The sequence below is a fragment of the Xyrauchen texanus genome, chromosome 26 (genome assembly GCF_025860055.1).
Source record: "Xyrauchen texanus isolate HMW12.3.18 chromosome 26, RBS_HiC_50CHRs, whole genome shotgun sequence".
Taxonomy (NCBI): Eukaryota; Metazoa; Chordata; class Actinopteri; order Cypriniformes; family Catostomidae; genus Xyrauchen; species Xyrauchen texanus.
The window spans coordinates 22,425,394-22,437,560 of NC_068301.1; the positions used below are offsets into that span (position 1 = coordinate 22,425,394).

Here is a 12,167-nt window from a genome sequence, read left to right on the forward strand (position 1 = left end):
AAATACAGTGTCCTGAGATTAGTTTTATTTTTTTTTGCTGAGTTTATGTTCTAAAGGCCTTTACACATGATGGAAATTTCCCAACTCAGTCCACCAGAGTGACAGATAATTATTATTGTTATTATTATTATTTTTTTTAGCTCAACATTTGAACATAGTGCCACACACAAGCGTCCCTTATAATTTAATCTAAGCACAAAACACTTCTAAAATGTGTACATTTACGTCAAAAAGCTCTAGTGAGGAAAACGGATATTGGAAAATCAGCAAACTAATGCATCATGCAGTGGCATAACATTTATTGAAATTATGAGTGTTGTTATTTCTTGTTCTGAATTGGTTTTAAAATGTATGTTATCTTCTATTTTCTTAATAATTTTTATGAAAAGCACTTTGAATTGCCATTGTGTATGAAATGTGCTATATAAATAAACTTGACTTGCTTTACCAGTGAAGTTCACTACGCAGGTCTGAACTCAAGTGTGGTAACTTCTGAGGACCATGTCAGCTTGACATACATACGATTAAAGCTTTTGATTGGCTAAGGGGCAAACATGTCATGCCGGCTACCATTGAACTCTCATTGCACATGCTCATAACGTTCTCCAGATGAAATGGCTTTAACACAACAGACCATACTAATTATAGAATTTCTCTGAAGAATATGTACTGTTGTCTAATATCCATCCATCCATCCATCTTCAACCGCTTATCCGAAGTCGGGTCGCGGGGGCAGCTGCTCCAGCAGGGGGCCCCAAACTTCCCTATCCCGAGCCACATTAACCAGCTCTGACTGGGCGACCCCGAGGCGTTCCCAGGCCAGTGTGGAGATGTAATCTCTCCACCTAGTCCTGGGTCTTCCCCGAGGCCTCCTCCCAGCTGGACGTGCCTGAAACACCTCCCTAGGGAGGCGGCCAGGGGGCATCCTTACCAGATGCCTAAACCACCTCAACTGACTCCTTTCAACGCAAAGGAGCAGCGGCTCTACTCCGAGCTCCTCACGGATTACTGAGCTCCTCACCCTATCTCTAAGGGAGAAGCCCGCCACCCTTCTGAGGAAGCCCATTTCGGCCGCTTGTACTCGCGACCTAGTTCTTTCGGTCATGACCCAACCTTCATGACCATAGGTGAGGGTAGGAACAAAAATTGACCGGTAGATCGAGAGCTTTGCCTTTCGGCTCAGCTCTCTTTTCGTGACAACAGTGCGATAGAGCGAGTGCAATACCGCCCCTGCTGCCCCGATTCTCCGGCCAACCTCCCGCTCCATTGTCCCCTCACTCGTGAACAAGACCCCGAGGTACTTGAACTCCTTCACTTGGGGCAAAACCTCATTCCCTACCTGGAGTACGCACTCCATCGGTTTCCTGCTGAGAACCATTGTCTAATATAATGGACATAAATCAAGATTAAGATGCAGAAAATATATTATTTCTTAAAATAAATATACGAATATGCCACACCTTTTTCTGAACTCTTTAACTTTGAGAAAATGAGAATGCTTGTGTTGTAATTTAAGAAAATATTTCTATATAAAGGCATGTCAGACTTTTAGAAATATAATCTGGTGAAGTTTAGGTACTTTATTAAACTTCAATTAATAAAACCTTAATATACAGTATGCACAATGGCAAGAAAATGTCCAGGATGGAAACAAGTAGCTAAAGTTAACCATCGCTCAGTGAGGGATTTATAGTTAACTTAGATGAGGGTGAATTGTTATTATCATAAATATTTCATTATTTTTTTTTTTTATCAAAGATGATGACTATAACAAATTAACTAAACAAACTATTGTTTAGTTTATTACCACAAACAGTAACAAATTGCATAAAATGCATTTCTATTTCCTGCTTCTGTGTATGCAGTTGTTTTCCCACCAAAAATAATTTCTCTCTCTGAATTTCCTGATATCTTTAAGGAACTGGCTTCTGTTAGTTAAAGGGATATTATAAAAGACTAAGAGGATGGACGTGACATTGAGGACATGGGGAAAAAAAATACTTGACCAATTAAAATAACCACCTGGAATATTTCTTTATAAATTGCCACTTTTCATTAAGTGCACAACATGGAAACTTTGGTCAAATTATTTAAAATTCACCCATATATTCACCTAATTTTAATATCTTAATCAAATAAAACTAATGTGATTTTCATCCTTTTAAATTGTAATTTTATCAACTATATTAAAGGAATACTTCAACCCCCAAATCTGTAATCATTTACTGACCCTCATGTTGTTTCAAAACCAAATGACTTTCTTTTTTCTGTGAAACACAAAAGGGAGCTACTTAGCAGAATGCCCAAGCTGCACATTTGTATATAATACAACCACGATCATTATTCACACTGTTTGCATGGAAAAGAGCAGCCAAAACTCCTTTTGTGTTCCAAAAAAGAAAGAAATGATATGAGGACGAGTAAATGATGATTTTTTTTTTCTTTTTAGAGTGAACTATGCCTTGAAGACATATTTGATGGGGCCATGCAGGGATTAACGAGGAAAGAAATTGAGAGAAATATGAACCATCATTTATGACAGAAAAAGAGAACAGAGAGAGAAGATTGAGAATGAGACAGAGGTTCAGACCTATTTAATTGTGTGGGAACAGTGCAATACCGGTGTCATTTGCAGGCACTGTGCCACTAGAGAGAGGCCTGTGGTGTGAGCTGAGTTGTCAGAGTCCCCCTGCAGGGCGAGTGGCAGCACCCCAGAGGATTCTAACACAGACAAATGGGGACAATCCGTTTTACACTCACTAGCTCTCAGGGCAATAGCATTGGGGAAGTGAAAGACAATCAAAACTTTTTACAGGAATGCTCTTAGCTCTGGCTACCTGAGTACTCCATCAGCTGTTAGGTAATGGAAGAGATACTGTATTGCATCTTGAAGCGCACAGCAGAGTTACCGACTGTCCATTGCCAAGATCTGACTGGACCTTTGCTCTCAGGTGGAGACTGGGGGTATTTATGCTGATATGCTGTTTGATTCAGCAATGAACACATAGCCCACACACACACACACACACACACACGTGCAAGGATAGGAACTGCTGTGAGAAGGGCTTGAAGAGTCTGATATCAGCACTTTGAAAAGTTGGCAAATAATTCAGGAAAGCAATATAGATGTAGCAAAGTAAATGTAAGATAAAGATACAGCTAACATGTATGTTTTCCAAAGGAGTTAGATGAACAGAATTATTGGGTTACTATGGCCTTTAAGCATGTTTGGATACTTTAAGGGAATATTCCAGGTTCCATAAAAGTTAACCTTAATCAACAGCATTTTTGGCATAATGATGATTACGACAAAACTAATTTTGACTCATCCCTCCTTTTCTTTAAAAATTAAATTAAATAAAAATACAAATCTGGGTTCCAGTGAGGCACAATGGAAGTGAATGAGGCCAATCCGTAAACATTAGAATGCTCTATGTTTCAAAAGGATATCAACAAGACGTAAACAATATGCATGGAAACGTTATTTTAGTGTGATTAATGGGGGCCTGGGTAGCTCAGCGATCATTGACGCTGACTACCACCCCTGGAGTCGCGAGTTCGAATCCAGGACGTGCTGATTGACTCCAGCACGGTCTCCTAAGCAAACTAATTGGCCCGGTTGCTAGGGAGGGTAAAGACACATTTGGTAACCTTCTTGTGGTCACTATACTGTTCCCATGGTTCAAGATGGTGCAGATTATTGCTGCTGCGTTGCGAGCTCTGACCAATATTGCAGTTTTTTGTTTGTTTTTTCAACAATTCTTATGTTTTTTTGTCTTGGATGTTGTCTGCCTTATTGTCTATGATAGACAAACACTTTTGGACATTGGTTCTGCAATAGCACACTGAAAACCGTACGAGGGAAATAACACCCTCACACAGAGAGCTCTCATGGCCGAAGCAACAGAGGTTAGTTCACTCTCCGTCTCTGTAGTGTATGTAACTGGATCCTTCCAATGGGTGAGTATCTGTAATGCCGTGGGTCCAGACAGAATTCCGGGCTGCGTCATCAGAGTGTGCGTGAACCAACTGGCTGGTGTTTTTATGGACATTTTCAACCTTTCCCTCTCCTCGTCTGTGTTCCCCACATGCTTTAAAATGTCCACCATTGTGCCTGTACTAAAGCAATCCACGATCACTTGCTTTAATGACTGGCATCCTGTTGCTCTGACCCCCATCATCAGCAAATGCTTTGAGGAACACATATGTGAGAATGCTATTTGTAGACTACAGCTCAGCATTCAACACCATAGTGCCCTCCAAGCTTGATGTGAAACTCCGGGCTCTGGGCTTAAATAGCTTGCTGTGCTGCTGGATTCTGGCCACTCCGGTATTCCCTGAACACACAAGACTGTGTGGCATCACACAGCTCCAATGCCATCATTAAGTTTGCTGACGATACTGCGGTGGTAGTTCTGATCACTGACAATTATGCAACAGCGAGAGGTGGTGCACACTCTGACATGCTGGTGTCAGGAGCACAACCTCTCCCTCAACATCAGTAAGACCAAGGAGCTTGTGGTGGACTTCTGGAGAAAAGACAGAGGACAGCCCCATCACCATTAATGGAGCACCGGTGGAGTCAGCAGCTTCAAGTTCCTCGGTGTCCAAATCACAGAGTAACTCATACAGTGTGGTCCATCCACACTGAGGCTGTTGTGAAGAAGGATCACCAGCACCTCTTCTTCCTGAGAAGGCTGAGTAAGTTTGAAATGAACCACCACATCCTCACACGGTTCTACACCAGCACTGTAGAGAGTCCTGATCCTGACTGCATCACTGCCTGGTACGGCAACAGCACTGCCCTCAACCGCAAAGCCCTGCAAAGGGTGGTGCGAACTGCCAGACACATCATCGGAGGTGAGCATCCCTCCCTCCAGGACATATATAACAGGCGGTGTGTGAAAAAAGCTCTGAGGATCATTAGAGATCCACAGTGTCACTGTTACCATCAGGCAGGCGGTATCACAGCATCAGAACCCGCACCAGCCAACTTCATGAAAGCTTCTTCCCCCAAGCAATCAGACTTTTTATCTCTTCATCTCTCATGATCAATATACATCAGCACTACACTTTATTAATCTTATTATCTCACACTGGACTGTTAAATTATATTCTCTCTTAACAACACACTGTCAACTGACTATCAACCTACAGCCTGGATGTTAATACAGCACAATACAACCTACTGTATATTTTATATATAATATTTTATTGTATACTTTGTATTCTATATTGTGTGTATGTTTATTCTATATTGTGTGTATTGTGTACTGTACATTGTATATAATTATTTGTATAACCGTTGAACAACGGTTGCAGTTTCATTTGAATTTTGGTTAAAATAAATAAATAAATAAAGTAAAAAGTTTGAAATCACGGTGTCTTGCTTTATTGTGTTTGCTTAACTCTAACCCTGCTTTATGAAAATTACCCCATAGCACCACATAACATCCAACCAGAGGTAAAACCAGTGTTCGTCGGTTACCTGTAGTTTTTTTTTCTGCGACCAAACGACCAATCAAAAGTTGGTGACCAAGACTCTTCTCATCGACTAACGTTTGGTCAATTATTAAGCGGCGTCCATATTGAAAACATTACTATTGGTTATACAAGACATCAAATGCAAATAGAATGGCATACACATACAAACACAAAACTGCTCATATGGGTACTCGGTATTAGCCAATAGTCTTCAAAAATTGTTATCGGTGCATCTCTAGTATTTACCCCCTAATATCTGCCCGATAGGAGTACTACCGAGTACAATTAGTGCATCTCCTATATATATAAATGTAGACACATTTTATAGATATATGTATTGATTTCCTTGCAAATTAATAAAATTTCCTTAACCTCTTGCAGACGGGGTGCTACAGTCCACTTTTCTTGTGATGAAGGATACGAGCTTCAGGGCTCCAAGAGCATCACCTGTCTGCGAGTTACGGACAGTTACGTGGGCTGGAGTGATGACCGGCCGATCTGCAGAGGTTTGTACCTTCTAGATAAAAGTTTCTTCAAAATAAATAAGTGTCATACCCATAATTAAAACAATATGTATTACAGCAGATATGTATTAGAGCAGATTTAGGCCCAATCTTTGAATTATTTTGAATCTTTGTGTATCCCTGCAGAGTTAAAGTGCCTTAATTAATGTCCTGACAATGAAAGAGGACATTGAGGAGAAAAAAAAGATAAATAAAGAACAGGGAGATGAGAGAGAAGAAAAAGAGAGGATGACAATAGATCTCTAAAGCAGATTTCCTAAGGAGGAGAAGATGGTATCGCTTAGCCAGTAATCAGCTTTTTTAGCCTCACCAGGCTCCGATTAATTACTTTATTGAGGTTTACTTCATTTCTGACTTTGATTGGCTCAGACAGCCCCAGGACCTCATTCCTGCTGCAACTGTCACGTCCCCTTAGAGATGTGTCCACCATACTACTTCCGTTGTCTGAAAATTGAGGCATAAATTTAAGTGAAATTCTTGTGTTTAGTACTCTGGTGCAAACTCTATGCATCTTAACTGCATGCAGTTAAAGCCTGTCAGTAATATGGAGGATAGATAATTGTGCATGTGCTTGCATATTATGCAAACAGAGATATGTACTACTTTTGATAAGATTGTAGAAAGTAATTTACTTAAGATGTTATAATGTGTAATACACTCCATTAGAAGAATGTTCAGAACATATAGACTGTTCTTCAGAATCCTCTGTTAGCAGTGCTTTACCTTTCCTATTGAAATGACTTAAAGCTTGAATTGCAGCTGGTCCAGGCTAGTTTGTGCAAGTTTTATGCTGAACTAGTTGGTAGAACATCCTAGCAATGTTGTTAACCAGCAAAATTTAGCCTAATTTGTGAAGGTGGTGAACCAGAAGTCTTGCTGGTTAAGCAGCAACTCATGATAGAGACAAGTATCCAAAATACATTAGCTTTGTCCAAAAGCTAAGGCAGCTGCCTAGTTAGTCATTTACTTCAATGACTGTGTTTTGCAGTGTTTCTAAGGCATTGTAGAATCAAGTCTATTTTTTTGTTTTTTCGAGCTTTACAGATTCAAAGCAAATATTATATTACTACAATGCTTATGTTTTGGTCAAAGGATATATCTACGATGCCTTCAAAAAAACTATATGAAGTCATCTTAGCAGACAGGGTGTAACACAAATATTGGATGTGGACATGTCTTGTTACCTTCCTACCTCCGTATACTGCCTCTTTCCAGTCCGCCTCTGCATAGCTCCTTTGCTTTGTTCCCAAACAAGAACCACATTTTTACAGTGTTACATTTTCTCCTTGATTCACTTCATGCTCACAAGGCAACATTTCAAATCAGACCAAAAATTTGAAATTAAAGTCACATAGAAGCAAACTGTCCCTTCGTTGATAGTGTTGGTATAACTGTTGAAAAGACCAGAAAAGCTGCTCACCACCATATGCTGGCTGCATCCGAAAGCTGGGGGCGGGTGCCTCTGTCCTTTTCTGCATATCCGGCACCCTTTGGCATATCACGGCACCGTTTTGCGGCCCTCTTCAGCTTATCGCTGCCCATTTTGCCCCGTTTCGTGACCTGCTCACCTGCAAAAAGTCCTGGTTCTCCCTATGGCCAGTCCGCCCCTGGAACTAGAGATCGGAAAACGGCAAGAAACGCACTCGCACACATACAGAGTCACTTATACCTGCTCCCTTCTCCTTGATATTGATTCATTTCTTCAGTGCTGCACACCCAGCCGTGGACAATTAGTCTTTCATTAGAGTTACAAATCCCATCTCCAACACCACCAGTCGCCTTTTCCACCATGGACCCCTTAGGCTTGACAGTCTTTGGGAGAAAGTTAGTTGGAGAGCTTTTTGATGGACTGCACCAGTTGCTATTATTTTTTAATTGTTTAATGATCATTTTTTGACACATACCTGTAAGCTTGTAGAAAAAAGGAAAATGGACCTGTAATTGGGGAAACTATCGGAATGATCAGAAAGACCAAATTCCCTTATCAGCCCCATTACTCACGTTAAAAGTGTTGATATTTACCTATTTACCTTGCTCCCTAGAATCCTTTTCTTCTTCACTTGCTCCTTTTCACTACTAATGTGGAGAATGATTATTTGTCTTGTTTTATTGATTTAACACCCTAAATGCCAGGCCATTATTCAAAGCGGCCATTTTTAATTGCATGCTGCAGGAAAATTGGAATCATAAGAATAATTAAAAAGTATTCATAAATCACTGTCGTAAGGAGAAAATGCACAATAATAATAATTTGTCCTTCAGCTTTTCACTCTCTGTTTATATAGAAAGGTCATTTTAATGATTTGCAGGATCTAAAAGAATCTTAGAGACAATGGCTTGCACAAGAATGCAATATAATGCATTTGCCTTTTTATTGTGTGTGTATATATATATATATAAATAATAATAATAATAATAATAATAATAATAATAATCTTCTACCAAAAGGAGATCCTGTAGTAAACCAAATACAGTATCATGTAAGATGAGTTGTGTTTATTAACCCTTAAAATCAGCATTTTATAAAAGCTGTTAAATCATGGTGATTCTAGATCTTGTGGCCTAAAGTGACTCCTTTGGAAGTATAAGTAAACTCCTCAGTGTTTTATTCCTTAATCTTGGTCTGCCATAGGGCATTTTTACATCTGCCGCTGCTGAAATTTGCTTTGAGAAAATCAAGGTTGTTAGAACTCCTGGCCTGACTTTCAAACTGATCCAGTTCAGCCCGAATAAGATTAAGTTTAGCGATGGGAAAACTCCTCCAGAGTGTAGGAGTGATTATCTAATTGTACTATTGCACTTGCAGCTTAAATACATTTTGTTTCTTATCCGAGTCCATACTAAAGGACATTGTCAAGTATTAGCATGATTATTGTATTGGAAAGCATAGTATTTTATTTTAGGATGTTTATGTTACAATGATGCCACATGGTGATATTATTGAAAACTTATAACCTAGTCTCATATAATGAACATTACTATAAATACATTTTAGTTAAAGATTTTTATGTGCCACTTTCTATGTTTTGCTGAAGTTTCCTGGTGAAATTAACACTAGAGGCACTACAACAACTGTGTGTTTTATTCACTTTCACACAATTCACAGGTACTATGGCGTACTTTATAAATGCGTATTATTCACTCTTATTACGCACACCCTGTTACGCTATTATTAAAAAAAACTTTATTTTTTGTGAAGGTGAATATAGGGGTCGACTGGCCTTGATGTTAATTAACTTTCTAAAGAATTGTGGTCTTTAATGTCACCCTACCTTATAGTGTTTGAGGAGAACTTTAAGTGTGTGTGTGTGTGTGTGGGGGGCCCTGAGGAGCTCACCTCAGACATAGCTCATTAAGAGCAGCAGCTGGTCCCAGATCTGCAAAAAACATACATTTACTGCAAACACGATGGTTGTGCCCTTCCTTCTCATTAGACACTGAGCACTTTCATTCAGGGAGGTATTTAACGTCCTCCTGGAGGCCAAGAGTGTGTCACAAAAGACTTAAAGACTCAAAGAAAAGTCACAGAAAAGTAAATCCCCCAACCAGTCATTGGTAAAGTCCTTGAAAATTCAGCTCACATGCAGGTCCAATCAAAACCAACAACCAGATATTTCTGGTAACTTTAACAGTAATCAAGTGTGAAATATTGACTGCAGCCGAGGGCTAAGCTTTAATACGTGTCCTTTTTTTAATCATTGAAGACTTTGATACAATTCATCGGTCTGTAGGCCCACAAGACAATCACAGCTTTTGAAAGTGTAATGGATGAGGTATAGTTTTAAAAGTGTTGTCTAGAAAGTCTGTGAGCCCGTTTTGGGTGTATTCTGTGGTTTAGGCAACATAAAGAGTAAATTAAGTATCTGGAGTCTCGTTGCTTTTACCTTTAGTTTTACCTTCAGAGTCTGGGTTGTTGTGACATTTACACATACTGTCATTACAGGGCAATAACATTTCTTTTTTTTTTAATTCTATACTTTTAAAAGCCCTGTCGAAGATGCTATGGTGACATACTATATTGCTGAAGTGGTCCTTTATCCTATTTCCGTGATAGCTTGTCTTTAGACACAATAAATTATGATGATAAGGAGTTCTTATGTAAAGGTAAAGGGTGTAATTTGTTCGGTGTTAGAATAATTTCTCCTCTACAAGCGTGATATGCAGAGACAACTATAAGTAAGCCATTGTTAGGTTGATTCCCATGAAAAGTGTAAATACTGCACCTCTTTGGCACTATCAAAACATTGCTCTGTTTGTATGACCATCGCAACCAGCCCGACACACCAATATTGGTTCAACCAATCCTGCAATTTTGGGCTAGATATCTGTTTTGCCAACCAATCAAAGACTGGGAAAGTGTAAAAAAAACCTGTTTGAAAACAGCAATTATTGATTCAATTTCATTTGGTGTGTTGGTCGAGCAGAAATAACATATTTCACCTTTAACTCTCTGAAATGTTATAGTAAACATTCTGATTTTTTAATTTGTGTTCTTTCAGCTCCTATGTGTGGGGGTCAAATTCGTGGACCTAATGGCATTATCACTTCCCCAAACTTCCCAGTACAATATGACAACAACGCTAACTGCACTTGGATAATCACAGCGTCCGACGCTTCCAAGGTAAATACTTTGAAAAACATGAAACATTTTTATGAGTTCTGCATCCTAAAGCTTACAATATCTGGTGAACTCTTATAACTGCAGGGTGCAGGGAAAGGATATATATATATATATAGAGAGAGAGATATGATAAGAGTGCAATATCCAGATTTCTACAAACTTATCAAATTTGAAACATTGAAAGTTCTGCTGAAAGGGAATGGGAGATAAAGGAAATAGTACAAAAATAACATAAACGGGAACTGCATTGAGTGGATACCATGGGAGTGACAAAACTGTGGCACACTTTGTCATGACTTTGGAGGCTAGTTCAAGGCCATTTCCTGGCTTGCTTGCCAGATTTTTTTTATCTAGTTTAAAATAAATGGCTTTACAAACCTCTCCCCTCGTCACCATGACTCAGTTGGGAAAGAATGGAAGCGAGAGATGGAGTGAAATGGAATGAGGTGGAGTGGATTTATTAATGCTCCCTGGTTTTTCTGTGACCCCGATCCGCTCTTTCATCCAGACAGTTGTGCCTAGACTGTCATGACTAGAGAGCGGGGTATGGATAAAGATGGAAAATTGCTGTTTTTGCTCTTTACAGACATAATGACATTGTTTTTTTCGTTCTGACACAATAGCAGCCAGGGAAGACATGAGGTTAGCTGTGATACGGAGGCAGAACAAGGGCTGTATGAAATGTACCTGACATTAAGCTTTTTATTTAGCTGCAACTGGTTTGGTGCCCTAGCAAAATACTCTCCCCCATGTGGAGAGACCCCAACAGCTGTTAAAGCCATAACAGCTAGCTACAGTTTGACATCATTTAGCATTTGATGATGCATACTGAATATTTAAAGGTGATGAATGTTATTTTTATTCTACAATATGTTAAAATGCTTTATCCTTATCCAGTTGCAGAGACAACTCTATACAAGTAAATAGATTTTTTTATGTTGACTAAAACAGTGCAAACATTGTGTCAAGCATTGTTCTGTTTGTCAGAGCAGTCCAACATGTTGTTATGGGTTTTGTATACTTTATTGTCTTTAGTTTTTTGGTTTTCATGTTTTTGGTTTTTATGTCATGTTTATTATTCATCAAAGAGCTAGACAAACAAAGGGCTGTATATAAACAAGGGGCTAACAAGAAAACAAAACCATCTAATGAGAACCAATCACAAAACAAGACTAATCCACAAAACCAAATAAATTAACAAGTCTAATGAATCAGTGACAAGACAGGACTACAAAATGAAGGAGAAATATGGAAACAAATAATACACAGACAAAACAACAAAAACACTTCAAAATAAAAGACATGGCACAAAGATACATATGCCTGCTATTGGCTCAGTTAGTTGTGTGAGTTTGGAATCGGACTGCATGTAATTGGCTATTTAGGTGGAATTGACTATTATGTCCAAAAAAAATCTAATAATTGAATCAAAATAAGTCCCTTTGTTATTACCAGATACTTAATTGAATAAGAAATAGCCCTCCAAAATACAGAGATGTAGTGAAAATCACCCTGGCACCAATTGAAATGAACTGGGC

General features: G+C 39.0%; 1 protein-coding gene across 1 annotated transcript in view; it reads left to right on the top strand.

Annotated features, from left to right (window-relative positions):
• The window catches only part of LOC127620393 (CUB and sushi domain-containing protein 2-like), a 441,823-nt gene that overhangs the window by 235,844 nt on the left and 193,812 nt on the right, over positions 1-12,167 (top strand). Inside the window, exons 11-12 of the mRNA XM_052093618.1 lie at positions 5,866-5,990; positions 10,508-10,629. Coding sequence (XP_051949578.1) covers positions 5,866-5,990; positions 10,508-10,629 — 247 coding nt within the window. The remainder of the gene's footprint in view (positions 1-5,865; positions 5,991-10,507; positions 10,630-12,167) is intronic.